The sequence below is a fragment of the Patagioenas fasciata genome, chromosome 1, assembly GCF_037038585.1.
Source record: "Patagioenas fasciata isolate bPatFas1 chromosome 1, bPatFas1.hap1, whole genome shotgun sequence".
NCBI classification, from domain to species: domain Eukaryota; kingdom Metazoa; phylum Chordata; class Aves; order Columbiformes; family Columbidae; genus Patagioenas; species Patagioenas fasciata.
In genome coordinates, this window is record NC_092520.1 from 95,379,780 (window position 1) to 95,393,789 (window position 14,010).

Sequence of the window (14,010 nt, forward strand, 5' to 3'; positions counted from 1 at the left end):
TTCTAGTAAAGGGAGGACTATGCAAGCACAAGCCTTTCAGGAAAGCATCTCAGTGACTTCACCTTTGTCTGCAAAGGAGCTTTGAGTTCAAGAAAATGATTAGGTTTCAACTATGTCCAGCACCACAGAGAAACTTAGCACCCATCAGATGAGCTAAGCTCCCAGCAGATAAAGCAATGACAGTCAAGACAAAGAGTTTTCAGGCTTAGTGCACAAAGGGTTTGACAGCACAAAGATCATAATGACCAGAATTTTGGTGAAGTGTCACTGGTGCCTTTCGCTGTCTGCGCTTTCTGGGAGCACGGACTCACATTTCCTGATCTGGATATATGCTGCGTGGGTACAAGCAATCATTTGCAAAGTCACAGGCAACTCACACCTTAACCTCTCTGCAGTTGTTAAAATCCATCTCTACACTCAGCACATGAGGCTTGTCAGGGCAATGGAGTTTGTATTCAATACATAGCTCATTTCTGTGATTATATTGTTATAATAGATACCAACAATTACTTGACAAGTATTCACAAATCAAAATCCAAACATGATCTTGAGAATAAAACTCCAGCTGTTCCTTTGATATGCTTCTACTCTCCAGACAATACTTAGAGATCAGAACACTAAATCGCACTTGGAACGTCCTGGAAGTACAAATTGAACCATGTTTTAGACAATGTTATTGAAATGTAGGTGTGGAAATTTTGTTTGTCCTGTAGCTGCCTACACACATCTGCATCTATAAAATCTAATGACAAATCTTCAGAATCACGAATGGCAGCTATGAACTCCCACAGTGAACCAATTGTGCCTATCTTCTCCTGTTGCTGTTGAAAATATCCACCAAAGTGAATTTTAAAGAGCAAGCAAAGCCTCTCGATCTCCCTACCCATACATCCATAAAAATAAGTTCATGCATAGAAGTTTGGAGGTCATAGCTGACTAAATCTGATGGCAATCACACTTCTTGAGTGCTTTAAAAAGAAACAAACTATTAAGCATTTATTTCAGCTGTTGAGAATCACCGTACACTCTGCATTGCTTCAATAGCTACTTCCTTTGCTCCACTGACTCTGTGTTGCATTTAATCCATGGTTTGTAAGTACATTGTTGTGTTTCTCTTCAACCACCAGGTAATCCTGTGGCTAGTGATCGCATGTTTTTCATTTTTTGGAAACCATTTGATGAAAACCAACACTGATATAAATTGAAGATGTGGACAAAAATCCATGAATCAGCACTGTATTTGTGACCTGTGCATAAGACATCTGATAAAGACTGCTGCTTGTGAAGCTTAATACTGAAATGTCTCATTGAAACAGAATTTTAAATGGAACATTTTTAAAACACCATTGAATTAGTCAAAAAATCTTGACAGCTGAGGTCTCTCTGTACACTTGGACATCTCAGTAGTTACATGTCCACCTGGACTGTACAGTGATCATGTGCTATATAAACCTGTCTTTTCAAGAACTAACTCAAAACTGACAGGAGATCATGCTGGTTATTTATTGTGTAAATAAATAAATAAATTAAAAAGCAGCCCACAGTTATTTATATGGTTAGGAAGCAACACCTTACTGTTACTCTCCTGACTTTCTGAATGGTCCAAATCATGGGGCAAATACACATTATGCACATTTGCAGGAGTGATTAACATCACTGTAGAAATCAATGGCTACTATGCCATCACCCTACTACAGCACTTAATATTACATATTTCAGAATCTTAAATATAGGGTTGTTCAATACAATTTGGAAATTGCCCTTCATATTGAGATTACATTACTGTAATTAGATAGTTTTATTCTGTACTCTACAATGTACAAGCACTATATAGCACAAAGCCATTTAAAACATGGTTTAAGTTCCTCTGATATCGTATCAAAAGTATTTTAAACATTCTGTCGTTGGCAAAATCTAGAAAAAGGAATGCAAACACAAGATCTGCCAGTTTTTCTGTACAGTCCATGACAATTCATCAATTCCTATGGACTATACTGAGACACTAGATTGGTCTCGCTGTGAAGACATGCCTTCATTAAGGCTCCAATGGTTTGGGGAAATTTTGCCCAAAACCACAGTGAAATACTATAGTGCTCATTTTCCAAGCACATAGCACATCTCTGAAATCACAAGGAAGAAGAAAATGTTATTGTCCTCAGTACAGGCAAGCACTTGCTGCTGTTACTCTCCAATGGAAGGTTCTTTCTTTGCATAAATGCACCATTCTTTATGGCCAATATAAGATTTGTCAGGAAAGGTATCTGCACGGTCTCTCCTGCATAAAATAACTGATCCACAGTGGTTATAATACTGCCATCAATGAAACCTCTTCGGATGCCCCAAAATACTGTCAGAGTCTGTATTCTTGGCTGTGTGTATTTACCTTCCAGGTGACCCTAATGCTTTGAGAAGATATAGGCTCAAGTTGGACATCCTGAGGTGGACCATCAGGAGCTGCAAAGAGAGAAGACACGTTGATCAAAACTGGCTCTCAAAGTACACAGAATTCAGCACTTTGCATGGTATGTCACCAACTTCACACATCAGCGTCGCAAAGGTTTGGACTGGAAAACTGAAGGTACCACTTCATCAAACAATACCACAGCCTAGCATCTTCCTTATTCAGGTGTCTTCTCTAGCCAACAATGAAATACAACACATGCCAAAACATAGCAGCCTGGCAAAAAAGAGTGAACAACAGTGACTTTTCTTGTTTAGTAATATGCTCACAGAGTTGTTTCTCTTTTGTAAATAAGCAAGACATATTTTCAGCAGTCAGAACCCTGTAGGGGATAGAAAGGCATCAGAATCCGTTTGAAAGCAGGTGAGACAGAAGCTTCTCAGCTGGACTTCATCATGTCACAGACTTTCCAGTTGAATCCCCTTTGTTCATTGCAGATTCCCATTCAATCGAATATCAAATATTTTATACACAAAAACCTGCACGCTTTACCCTTTCCCCCTCCACAGTGTAAGTATCTCAGTGTGGAAATCAGACAAAAAATTGAAAAAGCGCACTGCAGCTCCTCTTTGAGTCAGAAGGAGTTTCATTTTCTATTGATATACTGCCAAAAATGTGCATGATGCTTTAAAGGCAAACAAAAAAAGAAGGCCCTGAGTCTAGGGGAACCTGCTTGTCAGCTGGGCAGCAACAAAGCAGATCAAGAACTGGCTGGGATTGAACAGAGAGGTGTGAAATAAATTGCTTGCTCAGTGAGCTAAATCATTGTAAAAGATAGATCTGGAGAAAGGAATAGAGTAATCTCAAGCTACTGTAGAGGGTTCCCTTGATGCAGAATATTGCCTCAATAAAAGGTATTACATTAAGTTTAATAGCATGACAAAGGAAGTAAAGCAATAAAAAGGGTAAGATGGGGCTGTTAGAGGTGGAGCAGCAGTAAATGACAACTGCAGTGAAAGGAACCAGAACATTTTTCTTTAAATGATGAAAGCAGAGAGACCCAGAATACAGCCTATAATATGTTTAAGTTGTTAAATATGCCCTAATCTATGTGATTTCTTGACTGTCCTTCATATGGAAAATTTCCAAAGGTGGAAAGAACTTTATTTCCATTCCCCTTGCATTAATGTACAGGAAGGAGAAAAGGAAAAAGTCCACTGGCAAAAATGAATCTATGAATTTTTGAATTCTGTCCTTGATTCTGTGCCCCATTGACAAACATGTATTCTCCAGATACATTATCACAGTATCACAGTATGCTTGGGATTGGAAGGGACCTCAAAAGATCATCTAGTCCAATCCCCCTGCTGGAGCAGGAACGCCTAGGTGAGGTCGCACAGGAATGTGTCCAGGCGGGCTTTGAATGTCTCCAGGGAAGGAGACTCCACAACCTCCCTGGGTAGCCTGTTCCAGTGCTCTGTTACCCTCACTGAGAAGAAGTTCTTTCTCAAATTTAAGTGGAATTTGAGCAAAGCATTTGATCCTAAAAATGAGGCTTAAAATGTGCTCCACAAAATCTTAACTTCTACTTGAAAGACCCCAAAAGGTTTATGGACCTAAGTGGTTAGCTGTTTCCAGCATACCACGGTGAAATCTTAAATAGGAAGTAATTTATATTACATAGTTAATGTCATATAGAGTTTGGGACAAAGACAGAAAGAAAACCCAGATGTCCCAGCTTCCTCTATTGATTTCAGTATTAAAGAACAGCCATAATGCTTTTATTTTTCTGACAAGCATTAGTGCAAGTATGTACTTGCAGTCTATTTTACAAAACAGGAGCTGACTGTGGTTGTGTTGAAGGAAGGATGCAGTCTACAAGCTTTGAAATCATGCCAGGCTTGACTATTCTTTTGTCACAGAGACCCTTTAAAGTCTTCCTTCTAATAGCTAGTGCTGGGTGACTCAGGTCACTGTAATTTGTGATACACAATCTGCACCCTTTTGCCAATAACATCATTTGAGTTATTCGGTTTTTATATTATCTTTCTTGGACCTTTATTTTGCTCCCTTCTCATTACCTTCTCTCTTACTTCATGTACCCATGCTATTCTGTGTTTCCTCTTGTAAATAAAAGCAGAGAACAGAAGTAAATAGTGATCAAAAAATAATGTTCCTGCACATTGTACACCAGGTGAAAGCAAAACCCAGGAGATAAACATCACATACTCTATCTAAGCCTGACCTCCTCTCTTCCAGTTGTTCCCTACGTAGATCAGTGACTTATGAATACAGTTCCACACTGTTGGTCTTTTTCTCCAAAAAGACTGTTCCTTAGAAGACTGTAACAAAAGGATCAATTATTCTGAAACTTGGTTACAAAGAACTGAATGAAACGTGATGTTAAGGTTCCACCCTGTTCATAGGGAAGCTTTTTTTTTTATTTCAAGGCCAGCTGCTCATCCTGACAGCTTAATTATCAGTCAGGAAAAACTCAGGAAGTAAGGAAGGAATATTCCAAGCATGAGTGAATGAGAGAGAATGAGAGAGTAGATCCAAGACCCATCCCTCTACTTTGATTAATATACACAAAGAAGGATGGGCATTTGGGGGATACAGATGATGCTGACCAGAAAAGGGACAGTCTGTTTCCTCTAGTGATTTAGCATTTAATTGAACAAAGAAGGAGAAAAACCCTGATCAAATGATAAGTATTTTGTAAAGAAACTATTCACTGTTAATAAAGTTGTTCATTGAAGGCTTGTAAAAATGTGAATATTCTTCATTATTTTCCTTCCACTAGAATGAAAAAATAAACCTGGCGAAAAAAAAGACATGTAGCTCATGTTGTCTCCTGCTTACTGTCTTGCACTGTGAGCCCTTGTGTCCTGGTCTTATTCAAAAAGCCTCTCAGAACCAAAATCATGTTCTCCTGAAAAGGACTATATTTTCATTGTAGTAAATTAATCCACAGAAAAAAATGAGTGAGGATTATAATACAAAGTTGTATTCATATGAGCTAAACTGAAAATCATTCAGTGAGTATTTCAAGTCCAGGTCAACTGGCAGGACACTGTCACCCACACACTCATATTACGGTTTTCCTCTCAAAATCCCCAAAGAAGGAAGCATTGCTAACTAAGCATAAGATAACAGGAAAAATAAAATTAGCAAGATAAAAATGTGTTTTCAAACACTACTGAGCAAGTTCCTGTCCGATCAAGATTTTTCAGAGTAACTCCACCCTCTTTCTTGGCTGTGTTGAAGCTGCTTGAGTTACTTACAACTGTACACCTTTGTAGATTGTGTATAATTGCACTGTATTTCTGGCAGACATATTTATGGTCATTTAACGTTTTTATTCCTAATTGCTGAAACAGTGATCTGTAGCCCTCCAATTTTCTCCCATAAGTCTTTTTCACTGTCATGTGTCACATGTAGGCCTTGGGATGTGGTAGCATGCACATGACTGTGCTGTCCTTCTCCATCTGTCATTTCTGCTAGCCCTGAGAAATAAAAATAAGATGACACTGGAAGGCAGCAATTCCATTACACAAAAGAGTGGCTCTAAACATCAAAGTGAAAATGCCTGTGTACTCCTTCTGCTACAGAAACCTGTAATGATGTAGAAGAATACATGGAAACAAAGAACAGGGGGATGATACTAATTAATGACAGCCAACTGACTTATACAGTGATCAGAAAACTAAATGGTGGGTGAACTGGGGGATGAAATAGTCAATGGAAGATTTGATTCATGTAGATCAGTCTTCTCAAATGGGGGTAGCTTAAATTGGTTACTTATACTAATATCTGAGCATCTAAGGAAAGCCACAGGACCCCTAGGGGAGGAACCACCATTAAAAACAGAAAGTTATTAAATGAGTTGCCTAACTGTAGGTATAAGTATGCCATTTCCAGTATCCCACATTGAAAATTTGGAGCACAATGTCTTCTTTGACCACTAGATGCCACTGAATGGCTTTAATTATAGGCCTGCACAATGAAGTTACAGTCACAATGTTTGATGGGAACAACTGAGTATTTCTTTTGATGCAACTGCAGCAACATAAGCAGCATTTCAAGTAAAGGTTCCTCATGCCAAAGAGCAATAATTCCCAGTATGATTTGGATGCTACAAACCCAGAGCGTACCTGCTTCATCGGTAGTGATGGTGAGCTCATTGCTGGCCTCGCTCTTGCCGATGCGATTCTTGGCATACATGCGAATATTGTAAGTTGAGGAAGGGTGGAGATCAATGATAGTGGCTTGGTTTAGCTGAGGGGAGACATCTCTGGTCCTCTGAACAGAATCCCAAGAGTCTATTTAAAAACAGATTAAAATAAAACAGACAATTAAAAGATGATGTTAACATTGCTAACACAAACATGCAGTTAAACTGTCTCACAGATCAGGATACTGCCAACGCTGTATTAACCCAGATAATGTCAGCTGCTACAAGCAAATTGAGTGATTGCCTTCCATGACAGCACTCCTGATGGCTCCGTGTGTGTGTGTGTTTGCATGCATGCATGTGTGTATACATAGTGTGCATATTGCTTTTTACTATTGCTAGATTGGAATAACTGTGAAAAAGACGGGAGTTGCTGCCCCACAGGAATCCTCACTGGAAAGAAGGTTGGTTGTGCTCCACAAAGGGCAGAAAGGGAGTTAAAAAATAGTAATGGAAGACTCTTAGGCTAGCAGAGATCAAACAGAAAGTTTGATCCCAAATTCCAGAAGCTCAGACCATAGGTGAACAGTGAGCATGAGCTTGGAGTACTTAGACAGGAGGCTCAGCACTCTTCAGGACTGACAGTATTTCCCTGATTTGTGTCAGGATGCAGAAGCAGTTTAATACAAGGGAAATGTCGAACCCTATTAACTGTTTGAATACATCTGTAAAAGAAGGAGCACATTGTTATTTTCCATGGTTACTATTATTCTGTCTGTTATGCCTTTAATAAATTCTCCAGACATATAGTAGGAAAAGGGATGTAAATCATCTAAACACAGTAACCCTTCCTTTTCATCCAAGCATTCAATTTCTGCAAACAAAATAATAGCATCTATCTGTTTAAAGCATTTTGATGTCTTTTATGAGCTGCCATCCTTCATTTCTTTCTTACTGCAGGCAATGTTCCTCCTTTAACCTCTGCAGCATCCTTTGGGAGATGTCATTGGAGGCTCTACAGGAGTGTTTTACAGTATAGGTCACTGCAGGCAGTATCACAGAAAGCTCAGCAGATAAGAAAGACTAGTTTAAAAATAGAAAGCTCACTCAGATACAAAATATTTGCACATACTGTGTAAATTCTTTTTTATGAGCTTGCAAAAAGATGCACAAGTTGTCACAATGACATCTTCAGTTTGGTTCATTACAGGGCCTGTCTGCTTGTCCATGTGGCTTTGTTTATCCAGAAAACCTTTAGGAATTAGACATATAAGTGCTAACCAAATGAACTTGAATATATTTTTCCTTGGTAACTGAGTTTGTCACATCTTCCTCTGTAGGATACTCTCAGAATCTCTAAAGGACTAACCTGCAGGCAGCACTGGTACAACTTGAGTTCAGAATTTCTTTAATTTTACAGAATTTTAGCCAGAAGTTACACTCCATTGTGTTAAATGCTATGCAAGCACAGAAAGAGACTCTGTTCCAGTGCATCATACCAACAGGAAAGTAATTTAAAAAAAAGACCTGCTTGGTGTAGAGAATGTGTTAAATTTCCCTCATGTATCGTGAGCATTTATTTTAATATAGTCCATACATTGCTTAATTTTTCACTTGATTGTTTGAAATACTGACCTCTGAGCAGTGGGACTCTTTAGTACATGTTAGGTGCTGAAAACAAATAAGCAAATTTGAAAAATTCTTGTGACTCTTAGTAGACTCAGTAGTGACACACCAGGGAGAAAGAGATGAAAACTCAGTGTTCTGTACTCTAAACATAGGCTTCCAGTGTTTATTTACAACTAATGCATAGACTTCAAAGGTATATTTTGATACAGGCATCCCTTTTTTGAAGGGAAAAGCAAACCAACAAAAGCAATCTCACAAAACTGAGGCAGTCCAGAGAGAAATTAAGCAGTTTATCTCCAAAACTGTTTTCAGTTTTGAAAAATGTCATAATAATAATAATAATAATAATAATAATAATAATAATAATAATAAAACAAAAACAAAACAAGGAAAAGGAAGAGGAAGAGGAAGAGGAAGAGGAAAAGGAAAAGGAAAAAGGAAAAGGAAAAGGAAAAGGAGAAGGAAAAGGAAAAGGAAAAGGAAAAGGAAAAGGAAAAGGGAAAGGAAAAGGAAAAGGGAAAGGAAATGAAGTTAATTTAGTTTCTTCTGTCAAGCTCCCAAAGCTTTTTTTTTGTGGTAAGTAATCAAGTGAGGTATTCAACATTGACTATTGGTTTTTCTGCTGGTTTTTTTTTTTTTTTTTGGTGTTGTTCCAGGGAGCTCTAAAACCTACTTACCTAGAAAGACTGAAAAAGCACAGAAAAGAAGCAGCAATGAGCTAGTGGGGGAAGAAAAAAAAAAAAAAAAGAAGAAAAAAAGAAGAGTGGAATTTTTAACCTATTCTGTATTCCACTCATAAAAATGTTACGCCCAGGCACTTCTCAGTGTTATATAAAACGTGCACTGACACAGTGACCTATGAAAGATTTATGATTTTATGAAAACCAGCAGCTTTCTGCCCATTCCTGAAACACCGGCCGAGGCTCTGGGATTTCTCTGTGGAAGACAATTAGGGCCCATCTGCTCATCAGGTCCTGCTGTGGGGCGGTGGCTGCCGGCTATCAGACCTGGGCTGGTACTGCACCCAGCCTCCCCAGCTGGCTGCCTACCCCCCAGCTCCCTTGGCAGGTTTTGTGGGGAAACCCCCCCCTCCCCCGGGTCTGTGATGGTATCTGCATCTTGAAGGAGCAGGGGTTTGTGAGTGAGCACAAGAAAGCGCAAAGCACTTTCCCTTCAAGTCAGGAGCTAAGCAGAAGTGATGTTCCTCTCTTGAAACCTTTTTGTACACCTCCAGAGGAAAAGCCTTATGGCTCCACATGAGTGGTTTCCATGAAGGGCCAGGTCTGAGTGCTGCAGGTACATGTCTGTATGGACAGGCATTATATCTGAGCACAGAAACAGCCCGAAATGCAGAGCTCTCATTACTCCCATTGCTCTGGCATGGCAACTAGACCCTACAGATGTCACCTATCTCTGTGACAGCCAATTCTGCTCCTTCTAGAGCGTAACTAACGTGTCTTTTTTGTCTGATAGCATGGCTGGAGTAGATCAGATACATGAGGGCAGTAGTGTATGGTGAAGTCCGTATGTGATACATATAGTCACCTGAACATTCTCTGAAATTGAAAAGTTTTCCTTCTTGAGACACCTAGATGATGCATCCTGTTGTTAACCCAATTCTGAGTCCTCTCGGTAAGCAACATAGACAAAAAGTTCTCACTAAATACAACTGGGCAGTTCACACCTTTGGCCTTGGCAGGATGTTCCCTAAGTTTATTGTCCAGACTGTGAATGCTTTACTTAATTCTTTTTTCTGTCACTATAATATCTGGAAATGGTGAGAAGTTTTCTTAATTACCTCTTCTCTATTATAACTTCTCCCAACTTCCCTGTGCAAATTCTTCAGTAACCACCTTTGGCATTTCATTTTCCTGATGATTTTAATTAATGGCAAACATTGTGTGCAAGGAATCAAAAAACTGATCCTAGTTTCTCCAAACATTCAGCCTCACATTCTAAAAAACAACTTTTCTTTTGTTTGCAGTGAGATGAAGATAATCTGCTCTTTTTAGGACAAGACCTCTAGTATTCATTTTCATATACAGACAAAGAAATATTTTCTCTAACATCAATTCTGCCATCCACTGTTTTTTTTTTTTCTTTCAATTTTCTTAACTGCTATCGCTATGTAGCATCCTGATTTTTTTTTTCATTCAATCTGATGGCACTACATTTGTTGTCTTTCTATGGATTTATCTTGCCATGTTACAGAGACATAATCTTGAAAAGCAAGTTCACAGCAATTACCCCTTAATATTTGCCAACATTCTGCATGATCACTTGAAAACACTGAACTAAATCTAACAAAGATGTTTCAGAGCTCTGAAATCCCTTTCTTCCACTGCTTCAAACAAAGAAAAGTGGCTCAGTCTTCCTAGACAGAGGTTATGCTGAGTTACATGATTCACAAATACAAGAGATGTTTTAGGGTAAGAAAGGAGCCTATCAGGCAAGAATGTTCTGGAGCAGGTGGGTGGTTGGAAAGAAATGAAAAAAATCAAAAAGAAAACAAAGCCCAGAAACTTTCAGGTATATATGTCCCTTGAAGGAAGCCTTGCCTAGTCTACATCTCCAAAGTTGTGATTCCTGACCACAGCCTCATTGGGGGTCTTTCACTTGTAATGTACCATGATCACCCATACGTTATCAATTTCATTTGAAAAAACAATGCAAAAATGGTGACTGATGATTTAACATTCTTGAAAGTATTTTATCTAGTAATAAAAGCATCATACTATTTTTGCCTAACTAAGTAAAGTACAAGGGAAATCCACAAGGTAGACACATGGAAATTAGTAAAGATGAGTAGGCTTTTTTTTTTTTAATGTCGCAAATTTAAAATTTTATGAACAAGTACATTTTTACATCTCAGAATGGAAGAGAGAAGACTATAAATGTAAAATAGTTGCTTTGATAAACAGAATGTTTCACCGATAAGCACACATAGAGCATTCCTATTAGTGAACTACATCACCTTGAAAATAGTGTAACAAACTCCAATATAAACCAGCACAATATTATTTCTCAGTGTCTTTTTAGTCATACTTTAAATATTAAAACATTATTTCACTGCTATTTCCTATCTATATAGCTATTTCCTGCTATCTAGTCCCTTCTCAAAGCCTGACTCAGGAACAGTGCTTCTCAGTGTGCCTAATTTTAAGTATGATCTCACATCACAAACAGAGCTCAAATGTATCTTGACTGTTTTTAGATTTCAATAGATCGTGAACACTTTTTGGCTTAATACATACCAGAAGAGTAATATTTTCCTGAATTAGGGGGTTGGTTTTGTTTGTTTGTTTGTTTTAGTTTTTGTTTGTTTTGTTTGTGTTGTGTTTTGTTTTAAATAATCTACCTCATTCATTTTATTATATGTTCACTGATGCAACTATAAGATGACCTAGCAAAAATGTATCTGCTCGCATTGGTCTGTCAATATGTGCCACTGGCCTTACCCTTCAGAGTATTTCCAGTACTCTACTGAAAACTCCACATGATGCTTCAGCAAACTACCACACAGCTTTCTTCATCTAGAAATTCTCGTAACTACCCTTTTTTACTGCTGTCTTTACAGGGGAGATACCATGTACTCATCTATTGATAGAATAAAACTTCTAAAAATCAGCACAACAGGAAAAGAATACACAAAGGCAGGTATTTTTCTATATCGAAACATAGAAAATTAAAAGAAAAAAATATGGACAAAAGATAAAAACAGGGAGCAAGAAAGCTAGCAAAGCTATCATACCAGCTGCCACCTAGGATGACTTGTTTTGACATAAAATTTGTCCCTCTTATGTGTAGATTTTCTCTGGTAAAAGGGAAAAGCAGCAATTGATAATGTTCTTGGCTCAGAAAAAAAAAAAAAGAGACAACAAATAAAGAGAAATATTACTGTGGAAGATTAAATAAACCATGGTTAAGATTTCCGTCAGTCAGTTTAAATTTAAGAGTTATCTTTTACAATACAAATTCAGTGTTGAATGACTAGAGATGGAGATTCCTTCAGAGGAAGATGATTTCTTACCTGACTTGTTCTTGCACTCAATATCATAGCCAGTGATCGGGCTGTTTCCATCAAAGCCCATGGTCCATCTGAGGGCAATGCTGCGTGCTCTCACCTCTCGGATTTCTATTTCAGGAGGGTCGGGGGGCTCTGAGTAAACACACACACAGTTCTAGTCAGGACAAAACCCGTACTCATAACAAGATCACACTAATGAGTGTTGCACTGGTATAGCTTACTCATGCCATTTTCTCCCATCACTCTTTAGTACCCTGAGTCAGTTAATCACCCGTTGAAGAATACTCAACAGAGGGAGGAAAAGTCACTTTTTTACTCGGAGTCACTGATGTGATATTGAATTCCTTCTAATATGCAACATAGAGTTGCATTTACTTAAAAGCACTCCAAGTTGAACTACTCATGTTAGAAAAGATTTTTGCCATGAACACCAAGTTTTAGTGATGCTTCTACAATTTTTATACAATACCTGATGGTGGAAATATGAATACTGAACTTAAAAGTGCTATATGTGGTGAGAGGCGGGAGTAAAATTTCTTTATGTGTAAAAGTCTTTATTTAATAAAAGAATAATTTGCTCACAGTTTAAAATTGCACTAAAGCCTCTTTCTGCCTCTGTAGTTAAGCATGTAAATAAACAGTATTTATACTCATTCTACTGCCCCTTTAAATTGTCAAGGCAGTGCAAATGAGCAGTGGTGTAACTGAGAAACTGTCCTCAAACTCCACCCCAATTTTTCGACAGGGCTGCCATAGGCATTCTCTGGCACCTGCAGCTACTTGAAACGAAGAGTGAGCAGAAAGAAATTTGCAAGTGCTAGAAATTTGTTGTGGGCATGCTCAAAGGCATACAAGCACTGGAACAGGCATAGCACAGAAATAAGCAGTGGTTGGTGGCTGAGTTCTGCCTGTGCTCTGCATCTCACATACTGTCACCTCAGCCACCCCAGGACTTGCTACCGTCTGCCTGAGTGAAATCCTGCGGGAGGGGAAACCCAGCCCCAGGCAACATAGGTTCCTAGAGTTTGCATTGTGCATTTATTTTGACTGATTAAACTTGAAATATTTTGTTTAAAGATCCACAGTGGGTTTAACGTTTCTCTACAGATAAAGTCAGATGGCTTTTGCTTTATTTCAGACTTAAATTTTAAGCACATTTGTCCTTTAAAAACAAATGCAATCCTCTCTGGCTTCCTCCAAAAAGTAACCGGCTCATATCCACTATCCCTACTGAAGATGTTACATTTGTTGTATCTTTAGTAGATTGTCAGCGAGTGCCTTTTAGAAAAACATCTCCTTATTAATCTGTACAGAACTAGAAAGACTTGCACTTATCCTTTATTTTTATTTCATCTGTAATGCTGGAAAATGGGAGACTGAATGTCTTAATGTGGCTCCTCATTTCTTTGACAATGAGGAATACATTTAATTAGGAATCAGAGCCTCCCTCCCCCAACAGATTTCTGAGGATGGCATACACTTACTGTACTACAATAGCTGTGTTTTTTTCCTTATGTTGTCCTCTTCCTACCTTGCACAGTGAGCTGAATTATTCCACGATCCTCCCCGTAAGAATTGATGGCATGGCAGGAAAAGAAGCCAGAATCTTCACGCACGGTTGGCAAAATCTATAGGTGGTTTGAAAAGAAGTGATTGATTGAACAGCACACAGAGAAAATAAACCAACAGCTTTTCTGTATGATACAAAAAAAAAAAAAAAGTACAAACTGTTTTACTTGACAGTAATAAATACATATTGCGTGTTATATACATACATAT

At 38.3% G+C, this 14,010-nt stretch overlaps 1 protein-coding gene across 2 annotated transcripts in view; it reads right to left on the reverse strand.

Annotated features, from left to right (window-relative positions):
* Positions 1–14,010, reverse strand: part of DSCAM (DS cell adhesion molecule) — a 474,141-nt gene that overhangs the window by 96,098 nt on the left and 364,033 nt on the right. For both annotated transcript variants that reach the window (XM_065841400.2, XM_071811281.1), the window contains exons 13-16: positions 13,763–13,859; positions 12,235–12,363; positions 6,556–6,723; positions 2,384–2,454 (exon numbers count right to left, since the gene is read on the reverse strand). In XM_065841400.2, coding sequence (XP_065697472.1) covers positions 2,384–2,454; positions 6,556–6,723; positions 12,235–12,363; positions 13,763–13,859 — 465 coding nt within the window. The remainder of the gene's footprint in view (positions 1–2,383; positions 2,455–6,555; positions 6,724–12,234; positions 12,364–13,762; positions 13,860–14,010) is intronic.